Below are 17,582 nucleotides of genomic sequence, written 5' to 3' on the forward strand. Positions count from 1 at the left end.
TCCTAAGTCGTGAACCCTCCCTACGATTTCAATTTTTTTATATTTTTTTATTAAAAACGGTATGGTAATCGATTACAATATGTGGTAATCGATTACCATACCCTAAAGTCGTTTTTGGGGTGCACAACTTGAACCCTAATCAAATGAACAGGATGAAGTCGTGCAGGGAGACACGATTTCTTCATTAGAAATCGTTTGAGTTCCTCACGACTTGTCTTTCGAAATATTTTTGCCTATTTTCGTAATATCTAAGATAAATTTGACTAGTTTGATAACTTGGCCCAATCTAAGTCATTGGTTGGCCACACACCATTCTTAAGTGGAAAGGGAAATTTTTCTACGAAACTTCTCTGCCACATTATCTCCAATAACGAAGGAGCTACTTACTTTAGTTCCAACGTTTGTGCCAATTACGAACTAGTTCCAATGCAACAAAGTTCAATACCATAACATTCTAAACATACCTTTTGTGACAAAGTTGAATGCAACAGGAGTAGGAAACACACCTAAAACTACAAGACACTTAAACAATAGCAAACACAAACACAAACAAATGACAAAGATGAGCGTAATTAATATGGTTACAACACTGTAATAGGACTGGTTACATTGTGTTTGCCATCTGTCCAAATCAAATTCCCAAATAAAGGTAACCCACGGGGCGTTGCAATTGCCTGCAGAATAACCCAAAACCTCTTCTTTTCTCCAGTTCTCTTAAAAGTCAAGGAGGTTGGTAGGACACGAACCTTTATCCCCCTGGGCCCATGAGCATTCACAACATACGTGCCTGGAGGCCCAACGTTTGTAACAATGCGAGTAACATTTATAGGCTTTGAGGCAGGATGATGCACCGTAATAGAAGGATAATTCAGATCCTCGATTCTGTAAGACTCGGGACATTTGTAAGAGATTTTATAATTGGAAAACAACGTGAGTAGAGCTTGATTGTAACCAGAAGCACACAAGAAGTTCAAGTAATCAGTTGTGTTTAGATCATAAACGAGTCCAGGGTCTATTGCAAGGTTAGGCCGAACAAGTCCAGCTCCGTACTCGAATGGAGTTGCTACCTTATCAAATGCATCCCGAATTGGTTTATTCGTGTTATCTAGAGTTGTAGCTGAAATCAATCAAGAACATAGTTGTTAATAAGACACCAAGATAACATGTTGCGCATGAACATTTTGTATTTTGTGAATACGAGAAAACATTTTAATAAGAATGCATGGTGTACCTGTAGTCATAATAGCAGATTTGATAGCTGCGGGACTCCAGGTTGGGTGGTACGTTTTGAGAAGACCCGCAATGCCAGCAACATGAGGACAGGCCATAGAGGTTCCTTGTTGCACATTGAAAAGAGTCCTTCGTGTATCTGATGCAAGATTAGATGGGCCGGCGGCTTGTGAAAAGGCAGCAATTATACCCACACCCGGACCAGTTATGTCAGGCTGAAACAAATTAACAAACAAATTACCTTACAAATCAAAAATCACGCATTTTCTCATGTGTCTATAACAAAATGTAAATAAAAAATTTAGACCTTTAGTATCAACGGTTGCACCAGACTAGGACCCCTAGATGAGAATCCAGCCATGATTGGAGCTGGCTTTACATTTAGATATGTTTTTGCAGCACTCAAGTAGGCAAACATCCTGTAACATATTTATAAATTCATGGAGTACTTCACTATCACACACACAAAGAACTAATACGATGTAATAATATATGACTTTACCCGCTACCGCCGCCTGTAACATTGCCATAATTAGTATTCGTTCCACTTATACTTGCAGCAGGTAAAACTTGATTTTCTGCCAGAAGTAAATTTCCGCTTTGCTCATCATTCTGCACAAAAACTGCCACAGCACCGGCAAGTTTACCCTGTTCGCCCTCTTTAACAGATTGTAATTTATCACTTCGAAGGCAGATAAGTATTTTCCCTCTTACTTTGGCAGGATCAAGTGTTCCTGGTTTGCAAACACGCCTGCACCAACATAGACATGTATAAGTGTTTGAAGTAATGCTGGGAAGTAAAAGTAAAAATAAAAATAGAGCTTACGCATCATTAACGGAAGCATTTCGAAGTTTTGCGTTGACAGAAGATATAACGGGATAGAACTTTCGCTTGGTTCGTGGCAAGCCTCGATTAAGACTGGCACCCTGATACAAGTGCGGTCAAATTAAGTTAACAAAACAAAAGTACACATGCATGTTGAGATAGGATAGAAAGATGATACCTGAAGGTGTTTTTTCTTGCCAAGACAAATGGTGCTGAGGAAATCCCTATCCATGGTGCTGGCAGCAACAGTGAAAGACCAAGGTGCAACGTTTTTGACGGATGAACGTGAGGGGCCATCATTTCCAGCAGAGCAAACAACGACAATATTTTTGGCAACTGCATGGAATGATCCAATGGAAATACCATCGGTTAACAGAGCTTCCTTGTAGGGATCGGACCAACCAACAGAGGCGGAGATGACATCAACGCCATCATAAATTGCATGATCAAATGCTGCCAGTAAATCTGCTTCGTGGCACCCTCCTGTGTCCAGTTTATTCCAACATGCTTTGTAGGCCACGACACGAGCTTTTGGAGACCCTCCCTTAGCAGTGCCTCTGCCATTACGTTCTACGTTCGCACCAGGAACAAAATTACCACCTGCGGTTGATAAAGTGTGGCTCCCATGCCCTACAAAGTCACGTGCGCTGCGGAACGCTCTCTCAATCTCCCCACCTTCCGCCTCGCGATTCTTCAGGAATACTCTTGCTCCAATCAGCTTCCTGAATCTTCTACTATGTTAACTTCTATCATGTACCCATTTGATAATAACATTTCCCAATGATAAACATTACAGGTATAATGTACCATTTCACGGGTAAAGTAATCTTTCACTTTATGATGACTGAAATAAAAATGTAAATGTTGAAATAAGAAATAGAAAATGACCTGTTACAGAAATATTTTTGTGTAGTGTTGAAACTGTCAATTTCACAAACACCTTTCCCACGCCACTTTGAAGGCACTGCCCCGTATCCTCTGTCGTTAAAACTCGGGTGTTCCGGCCAAACTCCTGCTCAACAGTACATGAATTATAAAAATTTATAGAACAAGGGGTTCTCTATATATCACTCAAAATATGGATACAAATCCGAATTTCAATGGGAAAGTATCAGGAAAACTATGTATACATTAACTATTAATAAAATTCTCAATATTTTGAGTTGACACTAATAAGTTCTCATTGAGTATGACTCGTTGGTGATGAATGAAAGATCCAGCACTTATCAACATTACAAAATATTAATAAAAATTTATTATTAATCAAAGAGGATTCAAAATAATTATTTTAAGCATTTTTGTGATTATCTTATAATTTTTCTTTGTTTAAGTCTTGAAATCTATGTACTTTTTCTTCCTAGTATACTTTCTTCATTATATTGAGTTATACTATTAATTAAATATCTTTGATTAAATTCAAACGTTATAAATATTGATTTTTAATATATATATATATATATATATATATATATATATATATATATATAATAACGTTAAAAATATATTAATTTCTTTTTTTTCGAACGAATACATATTTCATAGTTTGACGTGTATATATATGTAGATAGAATTTTTAAAATATTTAATTATTTATGTTATAAATATTTACAAAGAAATTTATTCAAACATTTTTTTATATTGAAGTAAAATATTAGTTATATATTTCGATATAGTTTAAAACACATTATTTCTAACCTCTCAACCATAAAATTATAAAAATGATTTTTAAATAATTTAAAATATGATTTTTATAATATCCCATAATATTATCAGATAGTCATAAATAGATTATGTAAATATAATATAAAATTAAAAAAATAATTTTAATTTTTAATCGACTTTTATAACAATTAAAATATAAATTTTACAAGATTTTTGCAATAGAGGAAAAATTGTAATTATATTTTGAAAATAATATGATATAGGAAACTTATATTTTTATAATTGAGATCGTTTTACAATAAGAAATAATCTTTTAATATAAAAAATGTATCACAATGCATAGAATTGAAGAAAACATACTATTTTTTTTCAAATAAAAACTTAAAATGATTTTTGTGTCAATATATCATGATATAATCGTTATTGTATGAAATTTTATCCGCGTTCAAGTTAGTAGATTTAATAAGTTTTAAATAAAGAGCAAGCAAACCTGTATCAATGTTAGCTATGATTGTGTTTTCACCATATCTTGCTTTGGTCCAAGCAGAGTTTGCAGGAACTTTTCCATTCTTTTCCAGTCCCAGAAAATCCCATGACCTGGTAGTGTGCAATTTGTGCTCTTTGCTCAAGAAAACAGAAATTACCTCTGGGTACTCTGTTACAGAGCAAAATTATGTGGCTTCAACGTATGTACAAAATGAGGGACATGCTAATAATCACATACACAATATCTTCTTACCTGCTATTTCTGCTGCTGCTTCCTCTTCGAGCAAGGCCGCGAAGCCATTGATATGCTTGTTGTAAGAGTACATGATTGCTTCCTTTGCATCCTCATGACTGTTACAGTAACAGACTTTAATTAATGCCAATGTCTGGATAACATTAATTTAACAGAACAAATGTGTTTGTTGTGTTACCTTCCCAAGACAGAAGCGAGTAATTGATGATGGAAATTTGTTGCTGTTTCAAGATCAGTGGGAGAAGGGTCTGGACCATGAGAGTGTCCTCCCAAGTACACAATGTACGTCTGAAAACAGAGCACCCATGATCAAATTTCTATGTTCATCTGTTCAATAAATTAACAGTGAAAACATGAAATGCAATGCAGAGGTTACTTGCCTTTCTAAGGGCATTGGTGGGTTCCTGCAAGAAACTGCAGAGAAGGAATGATGACAGAAGAAGTTTGAAGATGGAGAATGCCATCACTCTCATGTAACTTCAACTCTTGTGTACGGGTGCCTCTGTTCCACTCCTGTGCGTCTGCTTATATTGGGAAAAGAAATATTGATAGAGTAAAAATATCTTTAACTCTCATCATCACCTAATATGTCCAATATTAACAGAGTAAAAATATCTCAATATTAATTTAACCATTTTAAAATAATATTTCAATTAATATAAATAACTTTATAATTCATCACATAAAAGTGATTATATAAATATATAAAAACCAACATTCCATTATTTGCATGACTACCATTCATTGCCAAATTGATTAAAGTGATAAACTAACAATTAGAAAAAATTAGCATGAAACTAAATTTAGTTAGTTTGAATGAATATTCTATTGTTTGTAAAAGTCTAATCATCATTTTAATAATTCTGACAATGATATTTGTAACATCTTAATTTTAAGAGTTTATAACTAATTAATAAAATAAAATATTATAAAATTGATAAACAAATCATAGTTTTTTTTGTCAGACCCATTAAAACCCACTAAAAACCCCAAGTAGTGGGAGCCAAGTGTCAATGAGAGAGTTAGCATTTCAGTTAGTGAAAAACAGGTGGCTGCAGGAGAGTGGTCGTTCGGTTTTGGGTGACGACAATACTTAATACCAAATTTCAAATATCGTGTCACTTTTCTGCATGTTTTCCTTCTTCTCCAAACTGCTGAAAACGTTTCCTTCTCCTTCTCTCTAAAATCTCCACCTTCTCTCTAAGAAAATCACATATTCTTTTCTTTTGATCACCTCTCAGGCACCGTTTGAACACTCTCGGCGTCAAAAGCTTTCATTTAAACCGATCGATTTGTGGTTCTAAGTCGGTGAGTTTCTTTTTCTTTTGCACGTTCGTTTCTTCTTGCATGCAAACCCATATTTTTGGTCGTCTGAGCGAATCGTATTATTCTGAGTATTTTCTGGTCTTCTGTTTGGTTCAGTATTCCTAAAACGTGATTGTCGAACGTTAAGGTCGTTGGAGGTGGTGAGCTCTATTCTGCACTTGTGAGCGTTCGGTTACTTTTAGAGGTAAGTGAAGCGTATATAATTTGATTAAGATTCTTGTTTTGAACGTTTGTATGCTTGTATGATACTTTGTTTGATTATTTGATGAGTATGAAATATGCGTGTTACTTCATGTTTGGATATGTGGATGGATGATTGATAAATGGTGTGAAATCAGTTGAGATAGGGTTTGATCTCCAAACTGTAGTATTATGAGTAAATGTTGTAGTATGGTCGAACATCATTAGTGATCGTTCGATTCTTCATGGAAGTGCATGGTCTTAACGGATTTCTCATGCTTTATGGATATTGTCTGAGAGTCATTCTGTAATACTCTGTAGAATTAGGTAAACTATGACTGAGAGTTAGTATTAGCCATTCAGTTTTCCTTTGAGTGTCCGTCTATACTAAATTCTTCTTCTCGAGAGAATTTTGTTAATAAAGATCGTTTTATAATATTAGATATATGTAAATAAGCGTTCGGCCTAAGTGTAGTTCTCCTTTAGGTTTTCTAAACAGTTTAGTTAATGTATTCTATACTACATAAAGTCGTAGATGTTATTGTTATTTTTCATTAAAACTAAGTGTAGCGCAATTATATATATGTATATATATATATATATATATATATATATATGTGTGTGTGTGTGTGTGTATATATATATATATATATATATATATATATATATATATATATATATATATATATATATATATATATATATATTCATTCGTTTATGTAAGAGCTCGTTCAATAGTGTACAGTTTCTACAGGGTTCGGTCTTAAGCCAAGCGTTGGGTCTCGTTTCAGTAATCTATTAGTACCATTTTTGAAATAAGAGTCTTCAGCCAAACTCAATAGGTTTGTTTCTTCATAGTATCTCATAAGTTATTGGTATTTGTTGTCAACGGTGTTGGTCTTTAAAAGGTGGTCGGCTTAGAGTCTTAGTACTCGACCTAGGTTTCGTGACGTTCGAACCCTTAGGAGTCTATTTATTGAAGTGGACAAATTCGTAAATAGCGCTTGGTTAGGTTAGTTTCTAAGAAGTGTTATTCCAGTCGGACTCATGCTATAATGAGAAAGTGTGATCTTATTTCAGTTGAATATATTGATGATAAAGTATGAGAGAATTTGAAATGTGATGTGAATGAAATAGTTTGGTTATGAACGAGTATTCCAAGGAGGAATATCTCGAAAAGTGGTTATTGATTGGTAAAATATGAATGTGGGCAAAGCTTAGCGGGCGTTTATCCTGATATTCCATGATTACTCATTCTCACGTAGAGAGGAGTAAGTCATGTGTGGGAATGGCAGGAGATCCAAGTCCATAAGGTTAACTTGGACGGAACAGATTAATCTCGGGTGGCAGCTATTGAGGGTATCTCAGTTACTACATCACCCGGGTGCACAAACGTCGTAGCTACACAGGATTTATACAGTCCGGACAGTCAGAGTTAAGTGGTCAGTCTTTGCATGCCATGATGTATGAATTATGATTTGGTTATTGTTGATTTAATCATGAACGTTGTATATTGCTATTGAATTAATTAAATTACATAAGCTTACCATGTTTATCATTTTGTCTGTGTTGTGCGTTCGGTTGTTGTCGTGTTGCAATAATCATTCGTGTGGATGTGAGCAGAAGGAGAAGAACTACTAGAAAAAACATTAGAAGAGGAAGTGAGGGTCAAACCTTAGGAACGTTCTGTTTGTTGTTGGCTTCATCTTTTGTAAGACCGTTCGGTAATAGTTTATTTTGTAAATCGTTCGGTCTAGTTGTAGCTAGTGTTCGATTTTAATTCCCTACTATTATGTAAGGTCGTTCGGCCATAATAGTATCTCGTTATGTGTAGAATTGATCTGTAATATTATTGATGTGATTATTCTCGTATATGGTTTTATATTATATTTTTGAGATGTTACAGTTTTAACGTTAATATATTTATAAAAAAATAACTATAATAGTAAAATATATTTAAAATAACTTAGAAAAATTACTAGATGACTAGAAAGAATATCATCGTCTTTTAATAGAGATACTTCAATACTTATCCCTCCTCTGGTTATTACAAAAAAAAGATGATTATTACAAAAAAAACAAATAAAAAGATAAAAGAACACTAAAAGAGACAGAATAAACTAATATGCAAAAAAAAATTCATAAAATTAACATAGAAATATCATCATACATCACTCATTTATAAAACAATCATATCACTTGTAAAAACTAATTTTATACTCAATTATTAGAATGAAGCATTAATGTGAAATCTCGATGGGTCTTGTACTTGTAGTGACTTTCTATCTCTTTAGAATTATTGTCAATGAATTTTATCATACTACACACAAAGTTAATTTGTTAACATATTTGATGAAGGTAAAGTCCTTATTCTAAAATTTGTTGCACAAATCAAAGTCTATTGAAAAACACCAATTTTCTTGTGAAGGAACACTACATGCACTATTGGAAAAGACAATCTACTTTACTTCAAATCAAATTCATTTTTTTAAACCAATTCAAATGAGTGAGAGCATTTAAATTTACAATTTTCACTTTTTTAATATAACTTAAAATCTACGAATGAATTTGTGAGTTAACATAATTTACCATATCAACTCAGATAAATCAAGTTCTCATTAAAATGAGTTCAATTTTAACTCATACCAAAATTTACAATTTTTTATAAACTCAAACCTATAATAAACCAAATTTCCCAAAAATATTTAAATTGTTTTGTTAACACTAATCATCCCTATTATCTTTTTAATCTTTACAATATTAAATTCAATATCACCAGTCAAAATATTTGTCAATCATTAACTCAAACAGTAGTATTATATATTTTAAACATATTCACATATTTTAGGCACAAATAATGATTAACCTCTGATTATTTTTATTTTTCATTATTATTGGGTTGGAGTTTCCAAGCAAATCAAATGGAACCCTTTCCAAGTTCCAACTTTGCCTACACCAATCACCATTCATTAGCCTTCTGTCACAAAGCAAAAGTTTCCACCTCACTGTCTAGCTGTATGCACATCTTTCATCACGTACACCATCTGACGTGATCGATTCCACCATCACTCTTTTTACATCACCCACAAATTTCAAATTTAACATCTTAGTCTTATAGAACTTATTCATTAATTGTTAAATAAAACACTAGGTCAAGAGTAAATAAAAGTGAAAATGGCCAAAGAATTACTTTGAAAAATAATATTAAAAAATATTAAGAAATTTCTTCTTTAATAGAGTTGTAAGTCTAAACGTATGGCCCAACCCTTTGAAAATTTTGCAGTAAATAAGTTTTTGTTTTTACAAAAAGAGCCATGCAAGATGCTTCCATTCACCACTTTATGACTTTAGTAATTGCTATTGTTGACCATCACACCTGTCATATCACATGCATATAATTATTCTGCTTAGTAGTTTTAGCACTAAGCGAAAAAGCACCTTATAATAAAAATAAATTAGAAAAAGCCTCTTTAAGTACAAAACCCCTATTTCATCAATCAACCAAAGATGAGAACAAAAAATACGAGTGCAAGCACTCCAATATTATATAAAGACAATTAAAGAAAAGAAAAGAAAAGATGTTGTAAATTTTGATAACTATAAAATTGTTAAACAGTATTCAACGTTGTATTGTTAAACATAATGATAAACAAATATACAACGTGTGTTTATACTTCAAACGTATAGCCATAATATATGTATAAGAATTACAAATTATAAATTATCTTTAACTACGAATTTTATGCATATTTTCGGTCTCTATAATAGAACACATGAATGTTAACTATTTTAAACTAAAGCTATTCGTAGAAGAAGAACTTAATTAATTCAACAAACATGCACCGCAGTTCACACCAGGACCCCAATTATTAGGAGGAAGAAGCAACAAAGAATGATGAGAAACCATAAACATTTTTTTATGTCTTTCTCTGCTTTTTAGGAGATTAAAAGGACAATTTTATTCCAAAGATAAAGTCATTACCCAAATTTTCTAAGAAACTTCTCAACCCATATTCTCTCGAATAAAAAAAAGGCTACTTTCTTTGCCCACTTTATTTCAGCACTTGAATGAGATTAATGGAATGGTTACCAGAATTGAGAGAATTTGAGTCTACAATATAGTTTAATTCTATTATTGTTGTTTAAAGTTGGATATAAATAATAAAAAGGAGCAATTAAAATAAAATCTCAAACGAGTAGCATTTTAGTGACATGATTATTTAGGATAATAGTAGTTTAATCTTACCTACGAGCACTAAACATACATAACTAAATCAGTAAAATTCAATTGCATTATTATAATCTAGTTTCATTTATCAAACAGTAGCTACAAAGATCCAGAATCAGAAGAATATTAAAAAAAAAGAAAAAAGGTAGAAAGCTTGTTGGATTTTATTAAGGAATTATTAAAAAAACACAATATTAATAAGATTTTAATTTATTTAGATAAAAAATTAATAACTCTCAGTCTAAAAATTATAAAATAATAAATTAATTAATCTTAGTGTTTTTCTTTCCATTTTTTATTTAATCTAGAATTTAAACTCAAACTTAAATTCTCAATCCATTAAATAAAAATATATCCGTAAAATAGTGAAACCCATTAAATTATTAACTTATGTTTTAGAATAAAAAAAGTTTCCGGAACCTTACATCTTAAAGCATTATTCCTTGTTCGTTTTGGGTTTTCTACTTTGCACTCTCTTAGTTTATTGTTAAAAAAAATCTTAATTATAATTTAAAGGATTCGAATCTTTGAGTTTAAAGGGTTAATAACATACATTTTATTTTATTTTATAAAACATTGTTATTAATTTAAGGTAAAGCTTTGTACACCTTGAAAAGCAATTGCACTGCATAATACAATAACTTAAATGGCGTTTTGAGATGCCACTGATACTGGTCAATAAATAAATTAAGAAAGCTTTTTCTTAGAGAGGTAATCATGATGTTTTAGTATTAGATTCCAAGGATTGTGCCAATACTTTAACTATTATAAACATATTTTTTTAATATTAGCTTTTTATATATATATTTATTATTACAAATATTAATTTTTTTATTTTCCACTTTTCAGGGTGTGATTAAGATTACTTTGGTAACAGATTTATACAAAACTATACAAAATAATATAAGATTAAAATTTTGAAAATATAATAATTGAATTTATAATATTTTGCAATAACCATAACAATCAATTTAACTTTATTTAAAACTAAATAATTTATATTGATAAAAAAGAATCATTACATGTGAATTGTTTATTCCTAAATATTACACATAATTTTCTAAACTGGACATTGTGACATCCGGGCACTGACGAGGGCGGGGAGTGACGCCGGTGCAAGAGGCATGGTGCAGGGGCACAGACAAGGAGCGACTCCTGGCAGCTTCGGGTGGAAGGGGTACATGGACGAATCGAACATACACTGGAATGAGAGGAATCTGGAGACTGTATAGGTATGCACTAGTGCATAAACAGTATACGGCACCGGTTCATTTTAGTCATAGGCTTCGGTTTTTGAACCGAGGCATATTCAGACGAGACAAATAGTGGTAGTCCTTTTGCCTCTCATTTTGTTTGTCTCTACGGCCTCGGTTAGAACCTAAACCGAGGTAGTAGGATACTTTTTTTTCTTTACCCTCTTTCGTATCTGATTTCAATTTCAGATTTCAATTTCAAATTTTAATTTCAAATCCCAGACTGAAAAACGAACTGAAAAATGAATTGAGAAACGAACTGAAACGGACTGAAAATCAGCACACTGTTTCACAAAATCAGCACACTCAGATATGTTTCACAAAATCAGCAAACTCAGATAACACAAGAACCCCAAAATTAGATGAATAACTCAAACCCTAAATTGCAAAAACAAGAACAAAATCCCAAATCTGAAAATGAAATTTCAGAAACCCTAAAATGCAAAATCGATTCACTCCGCTGCCGCCGTCCTCGCAACGCGCCACCGCCTTCCTCGCCGCGCCTCGCATCGTCGCGCCTCGCCGCGCCTCACCTGGCCGCGCCTCGTAGTGCCTCGCCGCGCCTCGTAGTGCCTCGCCTCGTATCACCGCGCCTCGCTGCGCCTCACCTGGCCGCGCCTCGCTGCGCCTCACCTGGCCGCGCCTCGCAGTGCCGCGCCTCAAGGGAAGAAGAGAAAGGGAAGAAGCGTGGCTGCTGGGGCGCGTTGAAGATGAGGATCTGAGGGATCTGGTGCGAGGGAAAGAAAGAGATCTGCTACTGTGCGATGTGCGATGTGCGGTGTGCGGTTAAAAGGCAAAGAAGTTTCACCCTTAAATTAGGTCTAGGGCCACGAGGATCTGGGCCTATACGGCCTCGGTTCTTTAATTTAACCGGTGCTATTCTTGACTGATTTGACATGTTGCAGATCTTTATGCTTCGGTTCTGCGTGCAACCGAAGCAGTATTATTTTTTTACCATGTTTAGGCACCGGTTGCCTTTAAAACCGAAATAGTATAGCTATTTTGCACCGGTTTTTTTTGAACCGAGGCCTATAAGGTTTCTTTATTTACGAAACTGCCACCGCGTCTGAATAGGCAGCGGTTTGATATAAACAGAGGTATAATGTGCGAGTTTAAAAACACATTTTGTACTAGTGATGGGACTATACGGTTGAAGGATAGCTTAAAGGGATTAATTTGGCTACTCATATCACCAAATGCATTTGCTTTTCGGTAGCCTAACTCATAAGAACTCCATAGTTAAGCACACTAGAAAGCCTGGTGGTGATTTGTGGGGGCAGTCGATGGTTCCTGTGAGTTGCCGGGACGTTACAGACATCCCTATTTATTTTGTATTACTTAAGACTATTTAAATTTATATTTACACAATATCAATTATATTTGCATTTTCAACATTCTGAGAGCATTATTAAAAAAAAAACTACCACAAGAAAGCTGTGTTATTAATTTTATTGACTTATTCTTTTAATTTTTTTTATTAGGAATAGAGAGAACAAAATTTACATGTTTATTTAGCTAATTTTATTCATTTGCTTCTTCTTTTTTATTCATTTCATCTATTCTTTTAGGATAATATATATTACTTGATTCAGATTTATCAACATTTAATTAGGATTGGTTAATTATTATATTAAATCTGAAGAAATAAAAAAAAACAAGTTAAATTCAAAAGAATGTTCCAACTAATTCAAATAACTCTTTCATAGAAATAGTTTGTAAGGTTTTCTTTTCCTATCATAGTTTTCCAATTTTTCTCATTGCAAGAATTCTTTTATGGGGTGATTATTATTAATTAGTTAAAATTAAAAATAGAAAAAAACAATATACAAATTAAAATTAATGTTCTTTATGAATCAATTACTTCCTCCTTTAATAAATATAAAAAATTAATGTTAAAATACAAAATGCAATAATGGTTAAAATACGTGGTCACATTAAATAGTATGTACTTTAATTAAAATAATTTTGTTTTCTATTATAACATACTAATTTTAGCAATTACAAATTGATGAAATAAGATATTCATAAATAAAACAGATTGTCTCAATATACAAATAAATATATGATATTAATACAATTATTAAAAAATAACTGTAATAATAAAATATATCTAAAACAACTAAAGGAAAATTACTATATGTTAGGGAAAGAAACTCCATAATATCATTGTTCTTTATTAAAGATGCTTCAACAATTATTTTTCGTTTGCTCATACTAATAAGGTAAAACAATTAAGCACACAAAAAACACCAAAAGAAACAACAACGTAAACTAATATGCAATAGGATTTTCATAAAACAATATAGAGATATTATTATATAACACTCATTCGTAAAAAAACAAAAAAAAAACTAAATCACATATCAGGACTCTAGACTCAATTATTTGGGTAAAGCATTGATGTAAAATATTTGAGGTTTTGCACTTGTGGTGGTCTCTACTGCTCTACAAAGTCATTGACAATAGATTTCACCCTACCAAACACAATGTTAGTTTGTTAACATCTTTGGCCAAGGTAAGACTCATAGGTTAGGACCTCATACACCTTTCATCACATACCTCATTCTACTTGAGCTTGAATGGTTATTAGTAATTGCATGCATATTTATCCATAAATCTATGGACTATTCTAAGATAAACATCATAAATCAACCATCATTTTAACATTTACAAAATCTCACATTAAATATACAAGAAGAGATAATATAGATCTATTACTTTCGCTTAACAAGAATATCTACTCCCCTAACAAGTAGTGAATGAAATCATACTCGTTCAACTACAAGATAGATCGTCCAGCGACAACCAAATCAGTAGCTTTCTAACTTTGGTTTCGCCCAACAAATATATTCTCGCCTAATGACCACAAAGTCAATAGCTCTTCGACTTTGACTTCGTCTAGTCAGTAACTTTGCTTTTGGTACCACTCCAAAATACCTCTTATCAATGGAGATATGTTATGTGTATATAAACTCATGTTCATCTCTTATTTTATCCGATGTGAGACTTTGTTTGTACCCAACAATATCAATCATGTAACATTTCCAATTTCATCATATAGTTCAAGTAAACCAAATTACAACCCTAATTTCAATTTCCACTCGTCAATTCCTAATCACACAACTTAATCATACATGCAAAACACCATAAAAGCATACAATTAGCAATTACCATGTATCAATCACATAAAAATTGTTCAATTTGCTTCTCTCACCTAAGAGACAGATAAACTTGATCTTAAATACACTTGCTCTTAGGAATCTCATATCCCTTCATACTCACAAGATGCCTTTATATATACTTAGGAACAACACAAGAAACAATCAGAATATACTGTTATGATCATTGATAAACAAAAAGTCATACGTGTGACTAAAAACACACTTAAAAGTGGAAGTTTATCAAAATCCATTCTGAATCAGATTGAATATCCTTGTATATATGTTGTTTGAGATAAAATTATCTATTTTAATTGAAGTTGTTCTTCGTAGGATCGACACTTTCACTTGAAAATCATTATACTACAATTGATTATTGGTACTCTTGCCAAAAATTCAACACTCAATATGATAAATACCAACATAGTTTGTTTTTTGAAATGTATAAAATATATTAATATTATATATTATTTTAATGTAAATTATTCTATAAGTATAAAGACCTAGCAAATGATATTTTAGAAGCGATGTGTAAGACCCATGAAAAATATTTACTTTAATAATAATAATTTTATTACTAGTAGTAATAAATTTCTTTGTGAATGGAAAATATATAAGTTTATAAAATGTGGAAAGATTATTAAGAAATTTTGGTAACTTAATTTGTAAGACCCATGAAAAAAAAAATATTTATAATAGTAAATTTTAGCATTTTATTAGTAATAATAATTTTAATGGATAGAAAAATGTAGATTTTTGGATATAAAATTATGGTAATTCTAGAGGGAAAGCTTCAAATTTTTGATAACTTATTTAGGATTTTTTTTAAGAATAGTGAATAGTGAATAGTAAATAGTAAATAGTAAATAGTGAATAGTAAATAGTAAATAGTAAATAGTGAATAGTAAATAGTTAAAACAAAATATTAAAATAAATTGTGGAAGAGAACACTCCACGTAGAATTAATGATTCAGAGATAAAAATGGTGAATAAAAAATAATTTTTGAATAGTAAAAATGAATAGTAAAAGTGAATAGTAAAAATGAATAGTAAAATTGAATAGTAAAATTTTTTGGCTATAAATAGCCAAGGGGGGGAGGCTGAAGATTTACACCAAAATTCTAGAGAAATTGTGAGAGAAGAGAGTTGGAGGAAATTCTAGTTGAAGAGAGGAAATTCTGGAAATTTCCGGAGAACGGTTTGAGAAGAGGAAACTAAGTCTGGAATAGAGGTAAGGGGGAGCTAACTTTGAGTATTTCCTTTTGTATTATCTTGAGTCTTGAATATGCTATATTTTGCTTTTGCCTGATCTTAAATCTTGAATATGGAGTATTTTGTTTCTGTATGATCTTGAATTTAACTGAGAGTATGCTTTTGTGTTGATATCCAAGTGTGATAGTTGTAAAATGTGATGTTGATTATGTTATGTCATTTGTATGTTATTAGTTGTTTATTTTTGTATTTGGAAGGATTAGAAATTGTCTAACCGGCTCTGCCAAATTCAATTTCTTGTTTCCCCAAACATTTTATTATTTTCCTTATTTATTTTTATTGTAGTTTGGAAGGATTAGAAATTGTCTAACCGGCTCTGCCAGATTCAATTTCTTGTTTCCCCAAACATTTTATTGTTTTCCTTATTTATTTTTATTGTATTTTGGAAGGATTAGAAATTGTCTAACCGGCTCTGCCAGATTCAATTTCTTGTTTCCCCAAACATTTTATTGTTTTCCTTATTTATTTTTATTGTATTTTGGAAGGATTAGAAATTGTCTAACCGGCTCTGCCAGATTCAATTTCTTGTTTCCCCAAACTTTTTATTTCTTTCCTTACTTATTTTTATTACATTTTTGGAAGGATTAGAAGTTGTCTAACCGGCTCTGCCAGATTCAACTTCTTGTTTCCCCAAACTATTTATTGCTTTACTTATTTATTTTATTGCATTTTTGGAAGGATTAGAAGTTGTCTAACCGGCTCTGCCAGATTCAACTTCTTATTTCCCCAGACATGTATTGTTCTTGTTATTTAATTATATTGTATTTTTGGATGGATTAGAAGTTGTCTAACCGGCTCTGCCAGATTCAACTTCTTGTTTCCCCATAAATTTTTATATTAAGATTATTTTTATGATTGTCAAATATTGTATTCTTATATGACCATTTATAATAATATTTGTTTGATTGTTAATTGTTTATAATTATCTTGTATGAATTCTATTATGAATGTTTATTGTGATGTTTGATATGAAATTATGCATTTGAAATATAGTATGAGTCTCGGGGAGAGACTTTATAATGACATGGTATTAGTGTATATGTTGATGTTGAGGGTCCTGTTGTTGGTGGTGATCCTAAAACTCTAATAATCTTCCAGTCTCAATTAGAGAAGGATGTGTTATGTGGTGAGAGTAGTAGGAGGTCCTAGTCTATGTTTATAGACATTAATGGATTAACCTTGTGGGTGATGTGATATATTATATTTGGCCAAAATTTTTGTTATTGAAATCACCACAAGTGCATGACCACCCGAGACTTCCATCAACATTATATCCGGATAATAGAGTCTAGTATGATAATTGCATCTTACAAGAATTTATGGTGAATGTATTATGTATATTAATAGTGTCATGCTTTTCTTTGAATTGTGCATGGTAGCTCACCCTTACTTGTTTGTTTGTGCCGGAAAAATCTTATTTCTTGCGATGATCGTATAATGTTTTTCTTATACGGGAGCAGATGAGGAAACGACGTCTGAACCAATTCAAGTGAAGGAGGAAGCAGCAGAAAAATGAAGAATATTTTAAGAAGAAAAAAATAAAATAAAATTAAGAGTGTTTTATTTATGTGTGAAAACATAATGTATTTCTAGTGTGAACTATGTTACTCCTAGATGGAGGATTGTAATATTATACGATGTTTTCTTTATTAATGTAATAAATTTGGGTGTGAGATGTTTTATATTTTGGGGTGTTACACGATGTTAG

At 31.9% G+C, this 17,582-nt stretch overlaps 1 protein-coding gene across 1 annotated transcript; it reads right to left on the reverse strand.

Moving 5' to 3' along the window:
- Positions 1 to 421: 421 nt before the first annotated feature.
- Positions 422 to 4,976, reverse strand: LOC108337202 (subtilisin-like protease Glyma18g48580). Its single transcript, XM_017573674.2, has 11 exons — positions 4,838 to 4,976; positions 4,636 to 4,745; positions 4,458 to 4,555; positions 4,209 to 4,373; positions 2,945 to 3,068; positions 2,235 to 2,778; positions 2,057 to 2,157; positions 1,733 to 1,981; positions 1,538 to 1,649; positions 1,232 to 1,445; positions 422 to 1,117 (listed from the first exon to the last, which is right to left on the reverse strand). Exons 1-11 carry the CDS (start codon positions 4,928 to 4,930, stop codon positions 582 to 584), a joined length of 2,346 nt encoding a protein of 781 aa, XP_017429163.1. The 5' UTR covers positions 4,931 to 4,976; the 3' UTR covers positions 422 to 581.
- Between the last annotated feature and the right edge of the window lie 12,606 nt (positions 4,977 to 17,582).

The sequence above is a fragment of the Vigna angularis genome, chromosome 7 (genome assembly GCF_016808095.1).
Source record: "Vigna angularis cultivar LongXiaoDou No.4 chromosome 7, ASM1680809v1, whole genome shotgun sequence".
NCBI classification, from domain to species: Eukaryota; Viridiplantae; Streptophyta; class Magnoliopsida; order Fabales; family Fabaceae; genus Vigna; species Vigna angularis.

Coding starts and splice junctions, on each gene's coding strand:
- LOC108337202 (XM_017573674.2), bottom strand. CDS start 4,930: ATGAGAGTGATGGCATTCTCCATCTTCAAACTTCTTCTGTCATCATTC. Junction 4,746..4,837: donor CCACCAATGCCCTTAGAAAG/GCAAGTAACCTC, acceptor CTCTGTTTTCAG/ACGTACATTGTGTACTTGGG. Junction 4,374..4,457: donor AGCAGCAGCAGAAATAGCAG/GTAAGAAGATAT, acceptor GCTCTGTAACAG/AGTACCCAGAGGTAATTTCT.